This window comes from Mauremys reevesii, linkage group 1, assembly GCF_016161935.1.
Source record: "Mauremys reevesii isolate NIE-2019 linkage group 1, ASM1616193v1, whole genome shotgun sequence".
Classification (NCBI taxonomy): Eukaryota; Metazoa; Chordata; order Testudines; family Geoemydidae; genus Mauremys; species Mauremys reevesii.
Genome location: NC_052623.1, coordinates 352,750,577 through 352,777,560, shown reverse-complemented (window position 1 = coordinate 352,777,560; position 26,984 = coordinate 352,750,577). Strand labels below are relative to the sequence as shown.

General features: G+C 39.7%; 1 protein-coding gene across 10 annotated transcripts in view; it reads right to left on the bottom strand.

The window, feature by feature from the left end:
• EXOC4 (exocyst complex component 4) overlaps positions 1-26,984 on the bottom strand; it is a 584,936-nt gene that overhangs the window by 290,180 nt on the left and 267,772 nt on the right. For 8 of the 10 annotated variants that reach the window (XM_039519699.1, XM_039519700.1, XM_039519701.1 and 5 more), the window contains exon 10: positions 19,498-19,594. In XM_039519699.1, coding sequence (XP_039375633.1) covers positions 19,498-19,594 — 97 coding nt within the window. Of the gene's footprint in view, positions 1-11,753; positions 12,261-19,497; positions 19,595-19,724; positions 19,793-26,984 lie in introns of those variants that run through there. The other 2 variants (XM_039519703.1, XM_039519704.1) reach the window with 2 other exon arrangements.

Here is a 26,984-nt window from a genome sequence, read left to right as displayed (position 1 = left end):
TATTTAGCTTTCAAAACCTCAAGTTGCCACTATCAAGAGGAAAAATTGAATTTAAAGGGTCCATTTCGCAAATTAAATTCTGGCTGTAATTTATTGTCCATATTTTTCACAGAAGCAAAACTATTTATTGGTGCCCATGCCCTAAAATAAATGTCGACAGTACTCAAACAATCTGTGAGTCACTGGGAATGCGTCAGCACACACAGTCTATGGAAGGAAATATGCTTTCAACTGACTATAAAACAAAAGTAAAAAAAGGCAAAATAATAATAATTAGCACTTAGATAAGGTTCTCCCTCTACAGATAAAGTGCTTAATAGGAGAATAAGTATCAGTATCCCCAATTTAGAGATAGGAAAACAAAGGCAAAAGAGGTTAAATGTATCAAGATCACACAGCAAGTCCAGGGCTAGTACTAATCCTATGCTCTCTCCACTTGACCACTCTATCTCCAGGTGGGGGAAATAGACCATCAAACTGATAGGAGGCCTTCAGAGTTTGCCCCAGACCCATAGGCCTGTGTGACATTTTAACACAGATTACAGTTGAAGAAGAGAATACTGGCGCAAGCCAGAATAAGACTCATATCACTGGATTGAAAAGAATGCCTGAAAATACGCACAGAACCAGTACAATAGAGCTAAATTATATTTATTGCCTTGGAAGAGGCATTATGGTGCCACCCAAATGAGCACACATTTGCACCTCTAGTAGCATTAATATGCATCACTACTTTGGCTAAGACCAGATACAAACACACAATCCTCTTACATAATCCATTCCTACTACAAGAAAAAAATTCATCTCCACATGAGACAATGCAGAGAGACCACTGTTGGATATTAGAATTAAATAATGTCATAAGGATACCTGAAACGAGAGAGACAAACAAAAGAATTCCTGCCCCAAAGAGGTTCACTATCTTACTTCAGATATAAGGTAAGCGATAACCACTGTAATGGGGTGGTGTAAGGAAATAGGACAAGAAGGCTTACAACAACAAGATTATGTGGCTGGCTTTCATGCATTAGGGTCCATGTTGAAATGGGAGCACCTGTGCATGATCATGAGGCTCGTGCCCCCTTGATCTCTAGTTCATACCTAATTGAACTCCTGTCATGAATTCTCTGTGACACTTCCAAGTGGCTAGAATCTCGCTGTGGGTACTGTAGGATGTGCTTGTGGGCACTAGTCATGGTGAGTGAGTATGCACCAAAACATGGCTGCATAACTAAACAAGCCATGGTTGTTCATAGGGATTCATGCAGTGACCTTCAGAATCAAACACACAGATCTCTATCACTCTCTGTGATGACCAAGGTGCATGGATAGATGCAGTAATGGTTCATTATACATGCACATGAGGCAAAAGTTACTTCACTACTAGAATACTAAATAACAGGTGGCACTGTATCCCATTTTATAGATGGCAAACTGAGGCACAGTGCAATTAAGTGACCTGCCCAGAGTCACACAGGGAATCCATTTTAGAGCTGGGAACACAACCAGCTGAATGATCCCTTGTACTAGGCTGCTCTGACCATCAAACCACACACCATGATCTACCTTTCCAAACAGAAAACACTTGACACATTGGGAAAGAAAATCCATGGTGAAAATGCTCATAATTTTCCCAACCAACCAACCAACCACTCAAAGAATTGCCTCGTAAGGTTTTAATACAGATGGGGGATAAAACAGAATTCATCTGTATTTTATTTCATTCACACAAATGCTGATCAGAATTATAAGTATAGCAAGTAAATGACAGACAAATGACTGTTGCTACCAAAATACCAAATGTAAATTATAAACATTCAAGTAACAGTGAGTTCAGAATTACTGGAGCATTTTCCATTGGACATAACACATAAACCTCACAGCCATCTACTACAAAAAGTCCTACAACTTTCCTCTTTGACTTCTTCTCTTCCAGTGTTCTGTCCCATCTGAAGTTTAGTTTTAAAGGTCAAGATGGAAGAATTCAGTTGCATTAAAGGAAAAAAATAGATATTTACTATAAATGATAGTTAATTAGGGGGCAAAAAGAATCACATCTGCCAGCTGCTTTTTTCACTCTAATACTTGACACTATTTGATTTTGCTGCAGTCATATCCAGGATACCGGCTCTAACAACTCAACTAAAATATCAATTTCATTCAACTACCTCCCTGGACAAACCAACAAACAAAAAATTTACAGAAGAGCTCCAGCTTCTCGGCAGTGGATTAAAAAAGGAATGGCAGAAAATGCTATTCAACTTGTTATTTTGTGAGCACTACTAAGTTCAAAGGAATCAAAATCCAGAACAAGGATGTCCGTTTCCCTTTCATATCCCCACCAGGCCACCTCGCTTTAAAATTCATTTAAATCAGGCAAAGGGGTGGGAAGAAGAGCAGAGGTGCATTTAGAGGCAAAAAAATTACATTATTTAAACCAACCCAGCCACAGATCAAAAGCTGAAATGCAGGATAGCAATTTAGCTTGAGTTTGATCAAATGGCACTTTGGATCATACGGCCAGTTGTCATTTCAAAAACATTTACAAGATGGGAAAAAAACAGAGGATTGTATAATTTTAATGTAAAATCCAGCATCTATGTGCAGGTTACTGTGGGGTTATACCGTATGTTATGCAGTACTAAATCATCTGCAAATAGCTTTATAAACAGAGAGAAAAAATACAGGTCCCTATCATGAAGAGTCTACAATATGGACAAATGCTATCTATCAGACTTTATGGCCCCCATTACCAAAATTTCTGAGCACCTCACAGACTTTAATGTATTGAGTCTTACAACACCTGTATGAATTAGGGAACTTCTATTATCCCCATTGTTCTCCCAAGGCAGATTAAGTGACTTGCATGAGGTCACACAGGAAGCCTTGGACAGAGGACTGACAGCTCCCAGGCTAGCACCCTAAACACTGGACCATCCTTCTCGCTTCTGACAAAGATGCAGGAAAAAGGATGTGACTTTTTAAATAACCTATAGGATATGAAGGGATTGATTGAGGGATTGTGGAGAAAAATGAGACTTGACAAGTGATTTGAAGGAGGGGAGAAAAGCTTCCTGGAGCTCATGAAGTATATTCACAAAACTTCCTTTGTGAAAGAGCTCCTGTATGCTAAATACAAAATTAAAGGAAACTATATTGTCCAAGAGAGAGAACTCTAAAAGCTATGAAGTACTGTGGTCTAGTGGTTAGATCAGGGGACTGACTATGTGGATTCTGATCACTGGCCTGACTTTGACATGTGTGTCCTGGGGCAAGTCAGTTAGTCTCCTTAAATCTAATATTCAACAAATTACCTGAATCCAGATTATCCAGATTAAGATTATCTGAATTTTAAATGAGTCCCAGGAACCCAAAACCCATACAGAATGTTTCAGATGCCCCACCAATACGTCAGATAATCAGGGTTTACATGTACAGAGTAATAAACCTCAGACTGTGGTGTTGTAAGGTTTAATTAATTGATATCTGTAAAGGGTTTGAAAACATCAGATGAAAGGAGTCACGGAAATACTAAGTAATAGTATGCAATTACTAGTAGGGCTGTCAATTAATCGCCATTAACTCACGTGATTAACTCAAAAAAGTAATCATGATTAAAAATCACTTGCGATTAATTGCATTGTTAAACAATAGAATAGCAATTAAAACGTATTAAATATTTTTGGATGTTTTTCTACATTTTCAAATATATTGATTTCAATTACAACACAGAATACAAATTGTCCAGTGCTCACTTTATATTATTTTTATTACAAATATTTGCACTGTAAAAATGATAAACAAAAGAAACAGTATGTTTTTAATTCACCTCAGACAAGTACTGTAGTGCAATTTCTTTATCATGAAAGGGCAACTTACAAATGTAGATTTGTTACATAACTGCTCTCAAAAACAAAACAGTGTAAAACTGTAGAGCCTACAAATCCACTCAGTCCTACTTCTTGTTCAGCCAATCGCTCAGACAAACAAGTTTGATTACATTTATGGGAGATAATGCTGCCCATTTCTTAATTAAAATGTCACCTGAAAGTGAGCACAGGCATTTGCATGGCACTGTTGTAGCAGGTGTTGCAAGATATTTACATGCCTGATGCCTAAAGATTCATATGCCTCTTCATGCTTTGGCCATCGTTCCAGAGGACATGTTTCCATACTGACAACGCTCGTTAATAAAATAATGCGTTAATTAAATTTGTGACTGAAGTCCTTGGGGGAGAATTGTATGTCTCCTGCTGTTTTATCTGCATTCTGTCATATATTTCATGTTGTAGCAGTCTCGGATGATGACCCAGCACCTGTTGTTCATTTTAAGAACACTTTCACTGCAAATTTGACAAAATGCAAAGATACCCATGTAAAATTTCTAGAGATAGCTACAGCACTCCACCCAAGATTCAAGAATCTGAAGTACCTTCCAAAATCTGAGAGGGACGAGGTGTGGAGCATGCTTTCAGAAGTCTTAAAAGAGCAACACTCTGATGCAGAAACTACAAAACCCAAGCCACCAAAAAAGAAAAAAAACCTTCTGCTGGTGGCATCTGTCTCTGATGATGAAAATGAACATGCATCAGTCCACACTGCTTTGGATCGTTATCGAGCAGAACCCATCATCAGCATGGATGTATGTCCTCTGGAATAGTGGCTGAAGCATCAAAGGACATATGACTCTTTAGCGCATCTGGCATGTAAATATCTTGCGATGCCAGCTACAACAGTGCCATGCAAACACCTGTTCTCACTTTCAGGTGACACTGTAAACAAGAAGTGGGCAACATTATCTTCTGCAAAGCTAAACAAACTTGTTTGTCTGAGCGATTGGCTGAACAAAAAGTAGGACTGATTGGACTTGTAGGCTCTAAAGTTTTTACATTGTTTTATTTTTGAATGCAGGGTTTTTTTTGTACATAATTCTACATTTGTAAGTTCAATTTTCATAATAAAGAGACTGCACTACAGTACTTGTATTAGGTGAATTGAAAAATACTATTTCTTTTGGTTTTTACAGTGCAAATATTTGTAATAAAAAATAAAAATAAATTGAGCACTGTACACTTCGTATTCTATATTGTAATTGAAATCAATATATTGGAAAATGTAGAAAACATCAAAAATATTTAAATAAATGGTATTCTATTATTGTTTAACATCACAATTAATCGCACGATTAATTTTTTTAATCGCTCGACAGCCCTAATTACTACTAATCTATCTGGTATGCTATTACTTTGGGACCCAACTAATCAAAATGTAGGACCATTCCTTTTCTGCAGAATTCAGTTATAGCTACTTGGGGATGTCCATAGCATGGCTAAAATTTCTTAACACAACTGAGACAACAACTGGTTGGAAATTTTCTGTCAGAAAATATTTCAGACAGAAAATGCATTTTCCAGAACACTGGAATGTTCCATGGGCAAATCTTGATTTTCCAGAAAGTCTTCAATTTTCCATCAGGAAAATCAAAATGAAGTATTTTGGTTTGGGTCAAATCGACCCAATTCAGATTATTCTGTTGTGTTGAAATGACCTGGAATGTTTCATTTCAAATCAGCTCAATAAAACATTAAGCAGCATTTCTCTATCAGCACATTGCCTAGTTTAGTTCAGGCCCCCCCTTCTTTCTTATGGGCTGAGCTCCCTGGAGGACCACATCTCATATAATGTAATGTGGATTTTTCTCTGACCAAGCTGTGTGAGAGTCACATGACTCTCAGTACAGTAACTCCTCGCTTAATGTTGTAGTTATGTTCCTGAAAAATGCTACTTTAAGCGAAACAATGTTAAGCAAATCCAATTTTCCCATAAGAATTAATGTGAATGGGGGGAGGGGGGTCAGGGAATTTTTTTTTGCCAGACAAAAGACATTTTATATATTATATACACACTATCTATCTATCGCTAGATAGACAGATAGACACACACACACACTCACACACAGTATAAGTTTTAAACAATTTAATACTGTTCACAGCAATGATGATTGTGAAGCTTTGTTGAGGTGGTGGAGTCAGAGGGTGAAGAGGGTGGGATATTTCCCAGGGAATGCCTTGCTGCTAAATGATGAACTAGCACTCGGCTGAGCCCTCAAGGGTTAACTTGTTGTTAATTTAGCCTCACACTCTACAAGGTAGCATGAATGGAGGGAGGAGACACAACAGACGCATGGCAGTGGCTGCAAACATGCCCTGTGGAAACTGAACGTCATGATGAACCCACTCTATGCCACTGGAGCGCACCACTCCCTCCACTTTCCGAAGTGCCGGGTGGTGCATGTTTGTGTGAGACAGAGACACACACCGTGTGTGTGTGTGTGTGAGAGAGAGAGAGAGAGAGAGAGATGCACATTGCCCCTTTAAGTACGCTAACACTACTCTAAGTACACTGCCTTTTTAAGTAGATCAGCAAGTTGAGACAGCAACTGCTGCCAGCAAGCTCCCTCCGTCCTGAGCCCTATCGTGTCCCCCCCTGCTCTGTGGAGATTGGGTACAGGAGCGGGGGGTAAGATTGGGGGGAGGGGGACACCCTGATATTAGCGCCCCTCTTCCCCCAGCAAGCAGGAGGCTCCAGGGAGCAACTTCAAGGCAGAGGGCAGGAGCAGCACAGGGAATTTAGGGGAGCTGATAGGGAGGCTGCCAGCCCACCCTGGTGCCAAGCCCCCACCAGCTAGCTCCAACGGGCTGCTCTTCCTGCAAGCAGTGGGCAAAGCAGGTGGCTGCCAAACAATGTTATAAGGGAGCATTGTGCAGCTTAAAATAAGCATGTTCTCTAATAGATCAGCAACGTAACAACAAAACAAGTAAACCGGGGCGATGTTAAGTGAGGAGTTACTCTATATCATGGGAAACAGTCTGGCCAGGGAGCCTGGTCCACAAGAGTGACTGGGGGCATCAGGCTTCCAAAACATAACTCTCATCAGGTAACATACCACAATGGGAAAACGCAGTTTACTGTTGAAATGACTGGAAAAGAAGCATTTAGTGTCAATTCAACAAACAAATGAAACAATGTCTCATTTTGATCATTTCAATATTTCTGAATTTTTTTTTTTAAATTGCCATTCAGTAAAAATTTTCAACTTTTTGTTCCAATTTGGGATGCAATCAAATGTTGAAATGTTAGAATTTTCCCCACCATGGACATTCTGAATTTTGTTCTATTCTATTCTGCAAGTAATTTAGAACAATCCAGCTAAAATGAGCGCAGAGGTTTCAGAGCCCCTGGCATAAATTACTTGAAGCTAAGAATTGACATCTTCATTACCTAAACTTTTCTTGGGATAAAAATGCCTGTAAACTACTCAACTCCAAATATATGAAAATCTGTGTTCTGGTGATTCAGATCCACGATCTCTATATGTTTACAGTAGGAAGAAAATACAAGTGGTATCCCTATTCATTGTTTACTCCTTGTCAAATTTGGACAAATAGCAGAAGATATTCTGCCTTTACTTTCATTAAGACTCTGGCTGTGTCCCTCTCTGCCCCCAAATCAACAACTGAAAAAATGTTATGGAAGACACCATGTGTTCCCTAGCAAGGTGCTTCAGGATATTCTAATATTTAATATAATTTACCACACCATAGATTTTTTTTCCTTGGATCTACTCTATTCAGGCTCTTACAACACCTTCCTCATCATATTTTTTGAGCAGCTTCCAGAAGTGCATAAAGGAACATGACTAGAATTTGTCACATGTGGTTCTCTCCTTCTCTCTTTTCTCCCTAAGTGAAAAATTATGTGAGGTTCCATTTTTTAAATTTTATTTTCTGCTGTGCTCTGTATCTTTATTACTGAAGTCAAGGACAAAGAAGTAGGCCTTGCCCTTGGAGTGGAAGTTGGGGAGGATTGAGGCAGGTCTTAGTACCAAGGGGAGCTCATTCCATGGTCTCGGACTGGCTTCTGAGAAAGCTGTCTCCTGCACAGGTAAGTTCGTGGTGGGCAATTCTATTGTGCCTGAAGAGCAAAGCTGATGACCATGATCCTCATCCTGGAGCATCAGACACTTTTTAGGTATCCTGGGTCCAGACCAGTGAGCACCTTGAAGATACTAACAAAACTCTTGAATTGAACTCAATGAATCTCTGATTTTCCTCCATAACCTCTTTCCACCATCTTATATGGTGTGTCAACAAAACTTTATTCACTGTCAGATCTGCAGATTGTAGTAAGTGCAGGCCCTGATAAAGGCCCAGTATGAGGCCTGAGGCCTGAACTAAAGTAATGGTCAAGACCTTGCTAACATAAAGGGCTGATGCTGTATAAACATATATTCACCTAGCATAAACATAGCACTAGAACACACTATACTGAAACATTCCATAGATAACAGGAGGACAGTGATGGATAGAGTTGTTTATGCCCTGTACATGTACATGCTTTAAGATAAAAATAATCAGTATTCAGAAGGCACATGAACATCCATTTCACTAGTGTTTGCACTACTAATAGGGAAAAACAGCTTGAGTTTCCTGGCTAATAGCATAAAGACTACTGCAAAAAATATTCCAAATGTCACGTTTACATGCAATGAATAAAAAGGCAAAATACAAGTACAATTCTGGAGGCATATTTCTACTACACCAACCTGCATGAATTCGTCTCAGCCCTGACTTGGAGACATGATCCTCTGGAGATAGAAGAGGGAAGTTTAGTCTCCAAATACCTCAAACATCTCTAACCTAACTTACTGAGATTGCCAGTAAGGGTGACAATAGGTGATTACAACATACAGCTGATCTGACTTGGTAAGTGAAGGTTCAGGTTCCTTTTGAAACTATGTTGGGCAACATCCTGTTCTGTTATGAAAGTGGAACTCTCACATTTATCCAGCTAGATTAGGCATTTGTAATGCACCCAGTGGCCACTGTAACCGGCTCCAAGCATGGAGTGGTGTAGTTAATAGTAATGGCTTTTCCTTGCCACAGATGTCTGTTTTATGTAAAGTCACATGAATCTGTTGACAATATGCTCACATTGGCAGAACTCATTTTAGTGGGTTTGCCCTTGTGAAAAGAGGAAGAAAATGTGTGAGGCTCTGCATAGAAAGAATATTGAAAAACCAAGGAGTCACAGAAACATCAAAACCTCTTCAAGAAAGAGGCACTGGGAGAATTCCTTATGGATGGAAAGTGTGTAATTAGAGCAGGAGTATTTGTGGCACCTTACAGACTAACAAATTTATTTGAGCATCAGCTTTCATGGGCTACAGCCCACTTCATCAGATGCACAGAATGGAACATACAGCAAGTATCCTCACACCTTCTTGTCAACTGTCTAGAATGGGCCATCTTGATTATCACTACAAAAGGTTTTTTTTTATTCCTGCTTCTTAATTACTTAGCCTCTTAGAGTTGGTATGACAACTTCCACCTTTTCATGTTCTATGTATATAGCTATCTTCTTACTATATGTTCCATTCTATGCATCCGATGAAGTGGGCTGTAGCCCACAAAAGCTTATGGTCAAATAAATTTGTTAGTCTCTAGGTGCCACAAGTACTCCTGTTCTTTTTGCAGATACAGACTAACACGGCTGCTACTCTGAAACCTGTGCAATTAGAGTTTTCTTTCAAAGACTCTAGCTGGTTTGCTGCTGGGGGACAGCAAGCTCACGGGACGCAAGAGAGTAAGGCCCAGTGTCTGATCACAGAACTGGAAGCCAGGGACTGCAGAGTTCTAGGTATGTTTTCCCCACTGTGGCCGTGGGCAAGTCTCAAATACTAGGCCTCAGTTTCCTCATGTGCACATTTCAGTTACCTTCGTAACAAGGCTGCTGTGAAGATTTGCTGGTGTCTGTAGAGAGCTTTGAAGATGAAAGTAAGCACTAATTGCTAAGTATTAATTAACAAAAAATCTGTAGGAGTAACATGTAAAAATGGTTTTGTACACTTCTAAAAGATATTCGCAACAGGCAGGATTGAAAATTGCGAACAGGACTCTCCGCCATTCTGCAAAAGTAACCATGTGTGTCAAAACGTTTACGTTGTTTAGGATTCCATTGATTGTGTTCTGGGGGTAGGAGGAGCTGGAGAGATGTGAAATTTATGACAGGCTGTCTGATTTGCAGTATGGACGAAGCATGTTTGCAAGCCCAAAACTTGACAGATCTGATGTAGCACCTTCTCTGAAAGACAATATAAGATGAATGTATCAAATATTAGGAGCTTTTTGGTGTGTGAGTGTGTTTGTGTGGGAGGTGGGGGCACTTTATTTGCTGTCAGAGGAAATGAACAGCTTTACCTTAAGGTTTTTATAAACTGTCATCTTTAATCAGACACACAAAGCAAGATTGTCAGCTCGTATAAAGCATTAAAAAATGGCAGAAGTTAATAATCTCCCCCCCACACACACACACACCATTTTTGCAATGACCTGAATCAGAACTAACCCTCTTCTTAGCAATGTCACAACAACAAGCTTTTTGAAATGTGTCTTTGTAATTCAGCTACACAGATTTTATGAGAGCCTGTCAAAAGAAAGGGAGTTAGGATGTGCCTGCAAGAAGCATTCATTCCTGCTGTCACCAGAATAAAGAACTAAATGTCAACAGCAAGGGACACCTCAACTAAATGTCTTCTATATACTCATTAAACCACAGGAAGAAAGATTCACTAGATGGATATCAACTTGCTCACTTAAGATTTTGTTGCCTGAAATCCGGAGGTCAATTGAAGTAAACACCTAGTCTAAGAAAAGTTGAATAAAACATTCACCATATTCTAGAACAAATATTAATGATTCCAAAATAAAGATGTGGGCATTAAACATCATTGTTATTATTGGAATCAGGAGTCCAAATCTCTGGAGTTCTAAATCCCATCCATCACTGATTAACCATGAGGCTTGGGTAATTTCCAGTCTCCCTCAGGTTCCTATCTGTGAAGTTTGGACAATACCTACCTTGTACTAGTGGTGTTAAGAATAACTAGCTAAATATTTGTACAGTGCTCTGAAGATATAGAATGGCTATAAGCAATATGCCTTGATACAAAATTAAAAGTTCGTGTTCACAAAAGATAAATGGTTATATTTTAAATCAGGTCTCTAATGGTTTGGTGTGTTTTTGTGGACACATTTTTAATAATTCCTTATATGTGTAACTAATAACCTCTTAGATTATTAAGTTTGAGTTTTTTAAATCTATTTTCTCTTCTTCGTGTAAGCTACTTGGTTGTTTTCTGAATGTTGTTCACTTGATCCGTGAATTAAGAATGGTCCGTTTCATTTTGAGTTAGAGTAATTTTCATTTTCTGATTCCCCTGCACTAGCATACCACCACTTTGGTTGATTCGCCAAATATCCAGAGGATTTTTAAAAAATTATTAATTTTTAAAAGATTAAAACATTTGTATTCATATTATATTTAGTAAAACCATAATTTTGGGCCTAAAATTATTTGACATTGTGCATTTAAGTTAATAATCACATTAACAGTTAAATTATTAATGGAAATATATTTTTCCTAGCAACTTATTTCAAGATTATTTTAATATGGTGTAAAGACAGTTATATATATTTAATATAAATTAATTATGCATATATATTAACACATACCACACACACATACACCAACATGTTCATTTTCCCATTTCTATGTTTCATATAATAGGAATGTAAATAATATGAAATACCCAAGTAATTTTATAGTACTTCTCTACAGCATTTTATAGCATCATTTATCATTTATTGAAAAACAGTTTTTATAAAACATTAACTATTAAAGCTTCCTAAATATTATTTTTATGTAAAGTGTAACCAGTAAAGTACCTCTAGGTTGTGTAATTGTGTAACTGGATTCTTTCATTTGAATTATTTACAGGCATACTGTACATTTAGAATCACACCCAGACTGTATTTGCAGCTGACATTTTCAAAGCTGCCTAGGAAATATAGTGTCCAAACCCCTTAAGGTGCGATTTTCAAAGTCGTCCAAGTGTTCAGTAATTGCTATATTTTAACGGAAGTAACAATGACCTTAATTTTATAAAACACCTACCAAAAATTAAAGCTTGCAATGGTTGTTTCTAATGCTGCCAGGCGATAGTTACTAAGCAAATATACATGTTTATATTTACATATATATCATTCATAGTATTTCCGTATATGTAACAAACCCCCTCGGGGATTGTCAATGGGATTTGAATCCAAAACTTCAGCACTTTAGCACAGACGGATCACACTTGGCTGACCGAGTAACTCCAACAGGCAGCAGAGTAAACTATTATCCTCTAGAACCAGCCCCTAGAGGGGGACAAAGCACATGCTGTCAGTATGTTATATACATGTTCTCTCTCTCTCTCTCTCTCTCTCTCACACACACACCCCTTTTCTCACTGTTTCAGCAATGGAACGTATGAAAGAGACAGGAACTTTCAAAGCTGCTGTAAGACAAACACTGCTATTTTAGAATTATGGGGGTTAGTTTAATTTGTTAAATTAACCTCACCCCTACCAAATTCAAAGCAATACAAAAACGTACCTTCCAGCAACTGACAGGTGTCCTGTCATTCATGTATTTAAATGTTGTGCTGTGTTTCCTGTGTCTCAAACTATATGACCAGATTGTCAAAATGGCAGCTTCTGTTTGTTATTCCCTTTTCTTTATGTGAGGCAAACTCTCTAACTACTCACTCTGCAACTGGATGCAGTGATTAGAAGATCAGTGATATTACATTGCATTTTTTCTCCTTTCAAGCAGCTGCCTACTTATCTGACAGAGACTGCCCATCAGACAGACAGGTAAACTGGGGTGCCAAGACAGTTTAGTTTTCTCATTCCATTTCCTGACATGGATACAAACTTGCTAAGACACAACTGCTTCTTTCAGGCTGATGAGCAGCATTTTGCTGTCTGTGCCATCCTGCAACCCTTTTAATTGCTGTCTGATCCTAATGAAGTGTGGCTGATATTAATAAAGAGATACCCCCTTGAGGCCCTGACACCTAATATCCAAACAGTGTTCAACTGCATTAGGATCAACAGGCTTTTTCACAATTTGAAATGTTATCATCCCCATGTCTCCAGCACCTTCTCGTCCACGCCCCCCCTCCACACACACAGCCTCAAGACTGCAGACATCTGTTCTTCAATTGTCTGGTAATAAACATACTCTATAAAGCATATGTAAAATGATTATTACCCTGAAGAGCCATGTGCCAGCTGAAACAAACAAACAAAAAAAAGAACACCAAACAAATGTTAGAACAGACTTGTCACTCAGGCTGTTAAGATTCCACAATGCACAGGACTTCGGATTTCATCCGCCACATTGTCTTCCGCCAATGAGAGAGGTTAGTCCACTCACCAATAACACCTTCTGCCCGTCACATTAACAATGCAAGCAGATGCTGGTTATCAGTGGAGGATGAAGAAAGAAACTGGACTCTCATTGTGTTAACTTTTATACTTCAACACCTCCCACAATATGTAATTAAGGGAAATCAGATGTGTATTCCCTTTCAATTTGTAAGTGCAATTAGTTTTCATATGTTCAAAACCTGCTAGTAAAAATCTATTCCCAGGAATCATCTCTTTTTGAATACCCACTTGCCTTCTGAAAATCCATTGTTCATTTATTACATGTGGGGCGGTATATCATTAAGGGCTGGTAATTAATCTAGGGGGTTTGGTGCATCTTATTTGTCCTAGTGGAAATTAGGACCCATATCCCAGACCTGCATAACATTTCCCTTCCCATTTCTGGCTTGCTACACCACATGCATTCTAAGGCAGGCACGCTTTGAAAACAGTTCACATATTTGTCCTCTTTGACATTTTGAAATCATAAGTGTTGTGTCTGGAGTAACAGTATATAAGAGTTCAGAAGCAAAATAAAAAACAAGAAGTGCATTTTTAAAGGGTGGTTTTATTCTGACAAATGGCTACATAAAAAAAAGCATCTCACTCAACAGATTTGCTCTCTGTGCACATTCACAATCATTTCTGCTGACTTCACTGATTAAAGCAAGTGTTTACTGCTCTTAACTCTTTGTAGTTCTGCAGAGCCAGTACAGTTATGGAAAGGTAAACGTCATTGTATTGCTCCTTGTGAATCATCAATAGAATTGATTATTAAGTTCCAATCTTGTTGTAGCAATGTTGGTCCCAGGATATGAGAAACACAAGGTGGATAAGGTAATATCTTTTAATAATATTTTGGGTAATATCTTTTATTGGACCAACTGGTGTTGGTGAAAGAGACAGCCCAGATCTGAAAAAGAGCTCTGTGTAGCTCAAAGCTTGTCTCTTTCACCAACACCAGTTGGTCCAATTAAAGATTTTACCTCACCCACCTTGTCTCTTTATTAAGTTCCAGTCACTTCCACCTGGGCAAACCCAGTCAAGACAATAGCGTTGCACAGATAGAACCGGGATAATCCAAAGCCCAGTGACATCTACAGAAAGACTTCCACGATCTTCAGTGGGCTTTGGATCAAGGTTTGATCCTAGTGTGCAAGGAGGACAGATCTCAATTTGATTTTCAGAACCTAAGATGTAAGTCAGAAAAAACAATCTGAGCATATTTTATTGGGAAATCACAGAGACACAGAAAACGTGGAGCCCCGGGCTATCATTTAGCTGCTTTTCAGAGTAGAAACACAAAATGAGAGATTAATTCAAACTCAGGACCAGGAAAGCTGGAGGGTTCTGGTTTAGAACACTCCACACAAGATTCAACACAGCAGGACATTAAGTGACAGCACACTTGGCTAGCAAAACGTAATATCATTGGAACATTCACTGGCATTTCAATGATCCTGAGTAGCTCAGTGCTTCCAGTCATTAAGAGTCTGAATAAACAGCAGCTAGTATCTGAGGCCTGGTCTACACTGGAGGGGGGGGGGGTCGATCTAAGGTACGCAACTTCAGCTACGTGAATAGCGTAGCTGAAGTTGAAGTACCTTAGCTCGAATTACTTACCCGTCCTCACGGCGCGGGATCGACGTCCATGGCTCCCCCGTCGACTCTGCTACCGCCACTCGCTCCGGTGGAGTTTCGGAGTCGACGGGAGCGCGTTCGGGGTTCGATATATCGCGTCTAGATGAGACGCGATATATCGAACTCAGAGAAATCGATTGCTACCCGCCGATCCGGTGGGTAGTGAAGACGTACCCTGAGGTATTTTTAAAATTTTCCTGTTAGTACAAAAATTTAACTAGATAAAAAATGGAAAATATTAGTTTGCAGCAAGCTAAGGTGTGAATTCACCCCAAATTACCCTGCTGCACACTAACTGTCCATGTGGATCCCACTGATGCACATTAACAGCTCATTAATGCACTTTTATCTAGTGTTCTGGAAACTGGACTAGACAAAAGGGTATTAATGAACTGTTAATGTGTGTCAGAACAGGCCACGCAGACAGTCAGCCCAGCGTGGGGTAGATTTGCATGTAAGCCACTCTAAAGGAATTCTCTCCGTAATAGCTAGGCCCTTAATACAAGAATGTATAAGATACAATGTTGTCAAAGGTCTGGCAAACAAACACTAATTGCAAGACTTTGTGCTGTGAGTTCTCCCAAATGTCAACATTATTTACAAAAGCCCATCAAATTCTGCTCTTTTCATCCAAAAATGATGTTGTAAGGCTGGTTGGTTTTAAGGTCAGTGGCCAAATTACTGCCTGGGTTATCTGGTAAACCAGGACTTTGTCAGGAATGTGTTTGGCTCCTGCTATTTTGCCTTATTTCTAGTGAGTTTTTGTAGTACTGTTGTTTAGTTAAAAAATCAGTCGTACCCTCATCCCACAAACTGCTGGGAACCAGCTCTCTTCATATCATGGCAGCTCTAATTTGCAGTTGCAGCAAGAAGGCTTTCACTGTGCATAGCAGAAGAAATTCTTGTTAATTACAACCAAACAGCCAGGTCTTCTACACACCTATTTATTCTCTTGATGGATATGGTTAGTGGCATTATGCTAAACAAATCACATTACTAACAACTCTCCCCTCCTGAGGCTCACCTCACTGTGGGGTAAGTAAAATGATAATTTGTGCCACAAAGCCATTTTTTTTCTCTTCACACAGTTATTGATGTGCTACTCCACAAAAGTAAGTTAAGATGTTGCAAATGCCATCTTTCTCACTGTGTGACAAGCATATTGTACTCCAAGATCTTTCAATCTTAAATCTTGTTGTAACGGCGTTTATGACACAAATTATTTCCACTGCCTACCCATCAAGCTGGTAACGAAACCAGAGGGTGTCATGAAAATTGCTATTCAAAATGCATCATCTGTGTTGACTGGGGCGGGGGATGGGAGGGTGGGAGTGAGAGGAGAGAGAAAACGGGGAAAGAAGTTTTCATTATACCTCACACACTTGTAAAGCGTGTCAGCAATAAAGTAATATCTGATTATCTGTGACAAGCCAACAGAGTCACTAAAGATGAACAGCCAGAACCACATGCCATAGTAAAGCGGTCACTTTGGGTAGCACATTACAATAATAGTTATCTTTCTCCGTCATAATAAAGTGGTTGATGACTTTATGTAACATGCTTTCTGAAGCTATTTACACATTAGTTAATTGCCAGTAAATTCATTAAATGAGGATTTTAAATGCAGAGCAAAAGCTCCTTGTCAAATGAAGAAGAAAAAAAGTACAGCATACAAGTTAGCAATCAGTGTTTCTTAGATGTAAAGGAGACATGGAGAAACAAAATGGTGTTAACAAAAATAATCCAATTCATTTATTGCTATTGACTCATACAGTATCACACAGTAATAATTTGAATATATGTAGCCCTTTCATCCAAAGATTTCAAAGCACACAACAAATTTTAATTAATATAACCTTGCCACATATAGGGATTTATTATTTAAGACTTGTAAAGATAGGCTATTATAGAATCATAGAAATGTAGGGCTGGAAGGGACCATGAGAGGTCATCAAGCCCAGTCCCTTACACTGAAGCAGGACCAAGTATATTGAGTCCTTCCCAGTCAGGTGTTTGTCTAACCTCTTTTTAAAAGCCTCCAATGATGGGGGATTCCACAACCTCCCTTGGAAGCCTGTTCCAGAGCTTAACTATCCTTATGGTTAGAAAGTTTTCCCCAATACCTAATCTAAATCACCCTTGCTGCAGATTAAGCCCATTACTTCTTGCCCTACCTTTAGTGGACATGAAAAATATTTGATCACTGTCTTCTATAACAGCTCTTAACATATCTGAAGACTAATCAGGTCCCCACCTCACTCTTCTTTTCTCAAGACTAAACATATTTTTAATCTTTGCTCATAGGTCAGGTTTTCTAAACCTTTTATCGTTTCCGTAGCTCTTCTCTGGACTCTCTCCAATATGTCCACGGATCTTTCGCAAAGTGGTCCCAGAACTGGACACAGTACTCTATCCTAGACCTCACCAGCGCAGAGCAGAGCAGGACAATTACCTCCTTTGTCTTACACACAGCAGTTCTGTTAATACACTCCAGAATGATACCAGGCTTTTTTACAACTGTATTACACAGCTGACTCATATTCAATTTGTGGTCCACTATAAGCCCAGATCCTGTTTAGCAGTACTACCTCCTAGCCAGTTAGTCCCCGTTTTGTAGTTACACGCTTGCTTTTTTCTTCATAAGTGCTGTACTTTGCACTTGTCTTTACTGAATTTCATTTTGTTGATTTCAGAACAATTCTCCAATTTTTCAGTCATTTTGAATTCTAATCCTGTCCTCAAAAGTGTCTGCAAATCCTCCCAGCTTGGTGTCACCCGCAAATTTTATAGGCATATTCTCCACTCCATTATCCAAGTCATTAGTGAAAATACTGACTAGTGCCAGACCCAGAACTGACCCCTGAAGACATGTCCTTCCAGTCTGACAGCAAACTATTGATAACTGGTTGTGTATGGTCTTTCAACCAGTTGCACACCCACCGTATTGTAATTTCATCTAGACCACAATTCCTATTTGTTTATGAGACTGTCATGTATGATTGTGCCAAATGCCTTACTAAAATAAAGATATATCACATCTATAGCTTCCTTGTTATTCACAAGGCCAGTGACCCTGTCAAAGATATATTACTTTATCTCCATTTTATGGCTGAAGAAATCGAGGTACAGAAACATTATGTAAGTTGCCTAAAAGCAGTTAGTAAGTCCTCTGCAAAGAGGAGAACAGAACTCTGGAGTTGACTCCCAGCTCTGATCCCTAAACACAGCCACCACTCTAGAGGTAGGAACACAGATTGAAAACAAATATTGGCGTGTTAGCCCCCAGGGCAAGGAACATGCTTTACTCCATAACTCTGATCCTGAGAAATAATAAATGCCCACAGCACTCAAACTTCGATGGCAATTGGGGGGTTTCAGTTCCTCTCTTGATGAGGCCCAATGTTTGTAAAGTGCTGCAAAAATTCACACTAACATAAGTGATTTTTAATAGTAATATAAATAACGTTAAGAGATGGTGCTATTCCGAGGTCTGTTCTGCTACTGGCTAGAGGAAAATCAGGCACAACAGGGAAGGGGGAATCCCAGGTGAAAAACTAGAGATGCAAGACAAGTTTGTAGGCTATTGCACAGGAAAAGAAACCTCGTATTATTCTGCACTGACGATAAAAAGAAAATTAATCACTAAATCACAAGGTGGAAAGGGTGAGATTAAAACTGAACAGCGCTGCAATAAGCCTCCTATTTCTAACTAACTCAGCTCAGATATTTTAGAACTTCCAACAGTCCTTGATGAGCTTTCAGCTGAGAATTTATAATGTATTTTAATAATTGATGCTGCACCCTAGACCAGGGACTTAATTTGCAGTCCGTAAGTTGTACCTGTTTAATTGAGAAATTAACTTACCTTGCAGTGCAGGAAAATATTCCTCTGACTTTTATTCAACATAATGGACAATGAATGATAAACAATTTGCCATAAACAATTTGCCACAAGCTGTGATTAAAGTTTTTCCAGCGCTGATCAATAATAAATTACATTGTTTCATGCAAAAGGGGTCAAAACAAGCAAGTAAGCCCAGCAGGAGATCTATCGAGCTTTAAGAGGTTAAGTGCACATCTGCTGTAAAGCTACCTGGAAATTTTTTACATAAGAACGGCCATACTGGATCAGACCAGAGGTCCATCTAACTCAGTATCCTGTCTTCCGACAGTGGCCAATGCCAGGTGCTTCAGAGGGAATGAACAGAGCAGGTAATCATCAAGTGATCCATCCCCTGTCACCCATCCCCAGCTTCTGGCAAACAGAGGTTGGGGACACCATCCCTGCCCATCCTGGCTAATAGCCATTGATGGACCTATCATCCATGAACTTATCTAGGAGAATAACTTTACAGCAAGAGCATCAATACATCATCACTGCTATGGTATTTCATCTCAGAAACAAACACACCACCACTCTTCTCTACAAAACAAAACAACCCCCAACCCTCTCCAAGACAAACACAATTCAGGAAAGCACATTATTTCCACTTGCTCCAATTATTTATTTGTATTTATAGATACATATATGAAACCTTACCTGAGTAATGGATGGAAGATGACAGTAATATTTCTTGCACCTGGTTTGCAGACAAATTTTGATCCACCACCTTCAATTAAATTATCATCAGGACCTCCTTGAAAACAAAAACACACAAGGAGAGTTTTCTCACAAGATCTGAATGTACCCTTTCTAAAATTCATTAGATTCTTAAAATCATTTCAGGCTCCTCCCCTCCCTCAACATGCATCATGAAAGGTCTGTAATTAAATGAACGTATTTCAATTCTTCCATTCTATTAGGATAAACTGGGCTTCCAATGTGTAATTTCTGACTGAAAGACAAAATAAAGACAAGGATCACATCACCATTAGTAAACATAAGAGACTATATTCCTTCCTGGTTGTTAGCAACAGTCTGAGCTGAGAGTTGGCCTAGAGGACTGAGCACAGAATTAGACATCAGACTTAGTTTCTATTCCCACTGTTGCATCTGAATTGCTGTCTCTCCTTAGGCAAACCATCAACTGCCCCGTGCCTCAGTTTACCCACCTATCTTTCTTAGATACTTACATGGCCCCTGTTATCATAGTTCTGAAATGCTCAGATATTATTAATGGATTTTATCCTCACAACACTCCTAGAAGTATTACTCCCATTTATTAATGAGGAATCGAGTTAAAGTCACTTGCCCAAGGTCACACAGGAAGTCTGTGGAAAAGCAGCTAATAAAACCTGGGTCTCCCAAGTCCCAGGTTAGTGCCCTAACCACTGAACCATCCTCTCTCAAAAGAATGAGTGTCTATATTGCTTGAGCTAACAGCCAGGCTCTGGTAAACAGAGATAACACCACCTACTTTTAAGAGATATTTGGAAACTTAACTATAACATCTGGAAAGCGCTTTTGATCCTAGCATGAAAGGCTCTATAAAAGTGCAAAATATTATTGCTGCTGTTTGTTTTCTTAGGAGCTAGCTTGGTTTTTATATTGTGTATCTTATGATATCATAACTATTGTTCCTTTTTATTTTATTTTGTTTGTGTAGGTCCATTGATTTTTTAGCTCTCTTAGGTAAAGTCTTTTAAGAGTCAAACAATTTCCCACATTGTTTGACTCTTGTGACTTCTCTGCCAAGATCCCAGGTACAGTACATGCAAACCCAGTGTTTTGCAGATACAGCAGAAATAAACAGATCTGATCTGGCACATTCACTTGCATCAGTTAATCAAAGGGCCATCTCTTGGAAGGTACAGTATACACATACTTAGTGTGATTTACAGAGCTGAAAACTGGACTAAAGGTCTTAAAATCAGAAATGAAACACCAGTCTTGTGTCATTACATCTGTACCAAAGTTACTGCCACAGATAAATCCCACTATCAATTGGCTTTAAGCACAGATATAGACAGAAAATAACTGTAAAACTGGCATTTTCTTACTCGACAGAGCCATTCATTGTGTGTCATATCTCTTGACAGCTGCAAGACTGTACTCCTGTTAACCCTAAACAAAACAATGGGAGAGCAAGCTGGAGTCTATTCTGCCTCAGATGTGAACAACAAAAAATTCTGACTGTGGAATCTTTGATCATTCAATATACTATATTACCCTATCATCGTGGCCGTTTTCCCCTGTCACTCAGAACTGCTCACTTTGTGGTTGATAATGGAGTCTTAAACACAACCTTCTCCCCTTTTTTACTTCCAAGTGTTAGGCTCTAAGAACCTGGTCTGAATCCAGCCCTAAGCAATCTCAGTCAGTTGGGTTATGTTTGTAAGGCTATTTTGGTGGTGTTCTTGTAATGGCACATAGTACACATGAATCTTCCATTAATTAAAAACAAATAAAGAGCCTAGTCACATTATTTTGATAGTCTCTTTCCCATCTACAATACTACCCGAAATCAAACCAGTGGCAGGAGAGTACTATGCTCTTTGATCTTTATGTCTATCTCCCCTGACATGGGAGGAAGACTGAATCAATGAGGAAGGGGGTGGGGGAGGTGAGAACCAATGAATAAATGACTCCCAGTTTCTTTTCAGAGTGAAGTTTACCTGCCTCAGTCCTTTGCCTAGCAGCCAAGTCACACAAACGCTCTACCACCGCTAAATCTATTTGGTCATTATGTTAACAATCTTAGTACAGAGATCAGGGACCAATCAGGTGACAGATGCCAACTCCCTTTGCACCCTAGAAGTGGTCCCTCCAGTTCAGTACTGTTATATAGATAGGGTGAGCAAATGTCCCGATTTTATAGGGACAGTCCCGATTTTTGGGTCTTTTTCTAAAATAGGCTATTACCAACCCACCAACCCCGTCCCAATTTTTCACACTTGTTGTCTAGTCACCCTATATATAGAACAGTGTTTCTCAACCTTTTTGATACCAGGGACCAGCTTGTTGCCTTCCTAAACTGCATCAGGGAGGTCTCAGGGACTGGCGCTGGTCCACAGATCAGTTGTCGAGGACACTGATATAGAACAATTCTCAGCCCTGATATTGATTCAAAGAGATCCTCACCCTGCCCCCTATTAGGTAGATAAATGTTAAAATTCCAATTAAATACATAAGGAAACAGAGGGCTTGTCTACACTTACAGTGCTACAGTGCTTAGTGAAGTCACAGAGAGCTTCTCCCGTCAGCACAGGTGCTCCACATCTCCGAGAGGCAGGAGCAGCTTTCTCATCAACATAGCATTGTCTACACCAAGAGTTAGGTGGCTCTAACAGTGTCACTCAGGGGTATGGATGTTCCAACATAGTTAGACTGACTAAAAGTTTGTAATTTAGACCAGGGCTGAGATACAGAGAAGTTAAGTGATTCTGAGTCAAGGGCAGGGCCCAGAGTAGACTTCAGGACTTCCAAGTCTTGACCTCTAGGCTTCACTATACAGTATTTCTATGTTGAAAATCTTTGTCAAAGATCTTCCTGTATGCAGTATTGTATGTCCTTTATGAAATCATTAAAATGGGTGGGTGGGGTAGGGGAGTGAATTAACCACATAAACCATAGGTATTTAGATTTACTTAGAGTACTTTGACCAGTAAACTCAGCTCCCCAGATGTGTGTATAAATATTAACAGAGGAGTTGGGCACATTAAGACATATGAACATTTCTGTGCTAAGAAGAGGATTCAATGAACACACAGAACTAGCTAAGGATACACAGTTCATAAATATATTCTATTTCCAATTAAAGAAAGGAAAATTCTCAAAAAATGAAACTGAAATGTTTATGCTCAAGCTAACTTAAAAAAACCCCTCACAAATATGACAGAATTTAAATGTGAAAAGGAGAAAAAAAAGTACCACTTAGAAAGAAAATTATTCATTTCTCCCATTAACGTCTGACTCTGCATTTTCCAGTGGGGTCTGTCACTAACTGACTTATTGAAGAACTCATCCAAGCATGAACTATTGAGGCATGAATTAGGAAATACAGGCTCAAATTAAGAAAAGGGTGTTATTCTTGTTACGTCAAGTCACCCTGCACTAATCAATATTATTGACTGGGACGAACTTCATAGCAAGGAATAAAACAATCTGTCTTATCTGCTCAAGCACATTATGCAAGAGAGTTAGGCAGAGCACTGCTGGGAACAGCAGAACTCAGGCAGAAGGATATGCTTTTTAATCTTCTCTGCTCCTAAACTTTCAATTAATAATAATAGATGCTCTGTGCGTAGGTGGGAGCTACAAAGAAAAGTAATTTTATTTATATTAAAATATTGTACCGGAAAGATATAGTGATTCACAGAGCTCATTTCCAATGATGTCCTGAAAATACAAAAACAGGCACACGGCTGCAACAAACCTTTCTATTACAATATAACCTATAACTGTCCTCATTCCCTTGGCCTCTCCTTGTGCTGTGACCTCCCACCTCTACTCTCTGTCTGAACTTAGCAGGATAGACACATAGATACAAGTACACTGTGAAAAACCGTGATTTGCACAGAAGAGCTTATTCCTGATTCCAAGCATGGGTGCAAACTGTGGCTTGCGGCCTCTTGGCCTGCATACAAAACAAATACTCTTAATGCAGACTTTTGGTCTGCCTATACAAATGGTGCAGATGTGCAGTGGCTGGCCAATGATGGCTGAAATCCCCTATTAGACAAGGCCTTAGACTAAGCTCTTCAGGGCAGGGACTCTTTGTTTTGTAAGATACTATACGCATCACCGTGCCAACACAGCATCATCTGTCCCATGCTCCTAGCTGCTCCACACCAGCAGAAGGCATCCGATCATCCATCCTACAAAGGGTACGTCTAGACAGGAAAATGAACCCAGGCAGCGAGTCGCAGAGCCCGAGTCTACAGATTCAGGCATGCACCACGGCACTAAAAATAACAGAGTAGATGTTCTTGCTTGGGCTGGAGCCTGAGCTCTGAGACCCAGCCCCGCCCTGGGTGTCAAAGCCGAAACTCCAGCCAGATCAGGAACATCTGCCCTGTTATTTTTAGTGTCACGACACAAGTCCCACAAGCCAAGTTGGTAGATTTGGGCTCTGAGGGTACATCTACACTCGAGCTATTGGGGATCGATTTAGCGCGTCTAGTGTAGACGTAATAAATCGATCCCTGATCACTCTGCCATCGACTCCTCTACTCCACCGTGGTGAGAGGTGGAAGTGGAGTTGACAGGAGAGTGGTGGCAGTCGACCCCGCGCCTTGAGGATGCGAGGTAACTCGACCTAAGATATGTCAACTTCAGCTATGCTATTCTCGTAGCTGAAGTTGCGTATTTTAGGTCGATCTCCCCAGCGTAGACTTGCTGCAGGGGGGGGAGCAGGGATGTGGGCGGGTTTGCACACATACCCAAAGAAACCAGCGGCCTCCCAGCGGAATCCCTGGCTGATCCCAGGTTTAGGAGGTAGATGATAGAGAGAGACAAAATATCTACTTTTCCCTCTGAAGTGTTAACATGATCTGCTGGGAGAGTTATCACAGTCGAGCATGAGGTTGGGAGCCAAGCACTCCAGAATTCTCTTCCTACATGCTATAGGCAATGTGCTTGGGACAAGTTACTTCCCTTCTCTGTGCCTCAGTTTCCCCCATTTTAAAGTGGGAACAACAGTATTACCTTCCTGACCAGGAAGGGAAAGGGGGTTGTGAAGCTTAACCAATTTTGAATCATTTCTAAAAACTTTAAACTAAGTGCTGAGTGCCATCATCACAGCAATAGCTACCAGTAACATGGACGGTATGAACTAGCTGTCCATGTTTGGTGCAATACTGTATTACGGTATATGTAGAATACCAGTAGCCATGTGGAATCTAATATAAACGATTGCTCCAGAAATGTCGTCTTTATAGAACCGTTTTATTTTGGTTGCTTTTTTAAACTTGAAAATAGTTTATGGCAAGCAATTGCAATAGCCACATTTTACACAGCAACTAGGAACGCTTTAAATGTGTTGCAGATGTTACAAGAAATACAGATGTTGCACTAGTTTCTTCTCATGAGCACCAGCTTGCTGATTTAATCTGTTGAGTAATATATTACAAGGGAAAAAAACTTGAGGTGAAATGAAATTTTTTCAAAGTTAATGATATCCTCATGCTGTGCCATCAGTGAAGTGTCTCCACCTGAATATCTTCGAGAGTGGGAGCTAGAGATGGGTCCATTACTAATGTAGCAAATGTTTCTGTAATGGAGCCTGAAATGTCATGCTACACAATGAGCAAACACAAGATAGGAGCAGATTACTAAGAGACCTAGAATCTCAGGATGCAAATGAATGAGCAGCAACAGCAATTCTCTGATTTTTCCGTCCTGTACTTCTCTTTGTAAGAAGTGGCTCCCATCAGGCATGTCCACTCCCAACACCTTGATCCCATGCTTCTTGGGTCTTAAAATGATTTATCTGGCTGACCATTGGGAAAGTCTCTTTGTGCCATGGTGACCCAGGGACCTCTCTTACGAGCCAAAGTGGTACAGACAGAAAACTTCTTCCTCACCCATTCAGCAGACAAGAGGACAGAGGAAGAAAGGCAAAGGAGACGTGTTATTAAATAAAAGGAGTAACCAAGAGTCACTAAAGCAGATAGCAAATTCCTGACATGGCTTGGAAATCTCATAATCAGGTTACATCAGTACACGAGGAGCTCATGCTGTGAAGACCCATAATCTCAATACAACATTGAAAGGCAACTCGGGACACCGTACCATGATTTCAGGGCTCTCTGCAACTCAGTTCTTTAAGTAGCAGCTCTCCAGCTCATCAAGACGGAGTGTCACTGCCCTCAAAGACTTACAAGTGTATGCACCTACTTAATGTACAGTACATGAGCAACATTATGATAATGCCTATGCTTAGCTCTTCTAGGGCACCCTTCATCCAATAAACTCAAATGTTTTGCAAATTAATGAAGCTTCACAACAATCCCACAACTATTGTGATCTCCACTTTGTGTATGAGAACACTGAGGCAGAGAGAGATTAAGTCGTTTCTCCCAGGTCACGAAGGAAGTCTATGAGCAGTGGGAACAGAACACAGATCTAGAGTTTAAGTCGTGTGCCGTAACCACAAGACCGTCTTCCCTTAACAGTTAAGAAAAAAATGATTTCTAGACTTTGTACCTTTAGAAAACAATCGCTATTGTCTGTATCATGATGAGAAAATTGCAACCCCTGATTGTCACTTAATATTAACATAATTTCTCCCTATTCCAGGCTTTAATAGACACAAAAACAAATCATGAATAGCCCTGGTAAGAGCAAAACAATCATTGACAGGAGGGAAAGTTTCCCTATTACAGCCTACTGACCCTCCTTATTGCTGACCTGTAACACTGCAGCTATTCTAATACTAGTCATCTCACCTGAGCATGGATTGCCAGTTGTATGGCAGATGTGAGAGCTGAACACATAAGACAAGAGCAGACTGAACCCCTTGATCTTATTTCAGTGGTGTAAGAACTGGAATACATTAGAATTCAAGCTGTCAAAGCCGAAATGTTGGGGGCAAAACCAAAACTTGATGTTCCTAACTCTGGGAGCTGCTAGTTCTCTTATCAGTACCAGTATTTTTAGCGACTCTCTGCAGCAGGGAAGATTAGCATTACAAGGCTTAAGTAATGACTTGCAGGAATGGAAAATTTTTTTTTTTTCCTTTCCATCAGCAGAAACTGGACATCCACCAAAAATGATCCTTAGTGTTGGACTGGATTTGCTACTCTTCGAATTAGTCATTGCTCAGGTTCTTAGTTTATGCCTAGATGGTACTCAACACACCAGAGATGAGGCTGCTCAGCATCTTGCAAGAGGCTCTCAGCATCTGGTAGGATCAGTTCTTCTGGTAATAAGTAGGAAGAGCGTTTCTCTACTAGAACAGTCGGGGGAAGCTCTTGCACTCTAATAAGAACACTTTAAAAAGGTGCAATTTCTAGCACTTACATAATGCTTTACAATATACCTGCAAAGCATTGTACACACATTACCTAATTAACTGCTCAGACACTATATCTGCCTTAAATCACCCCACCCAGATCCACTTTTGTATTTTAATATAGAAAGCTTTC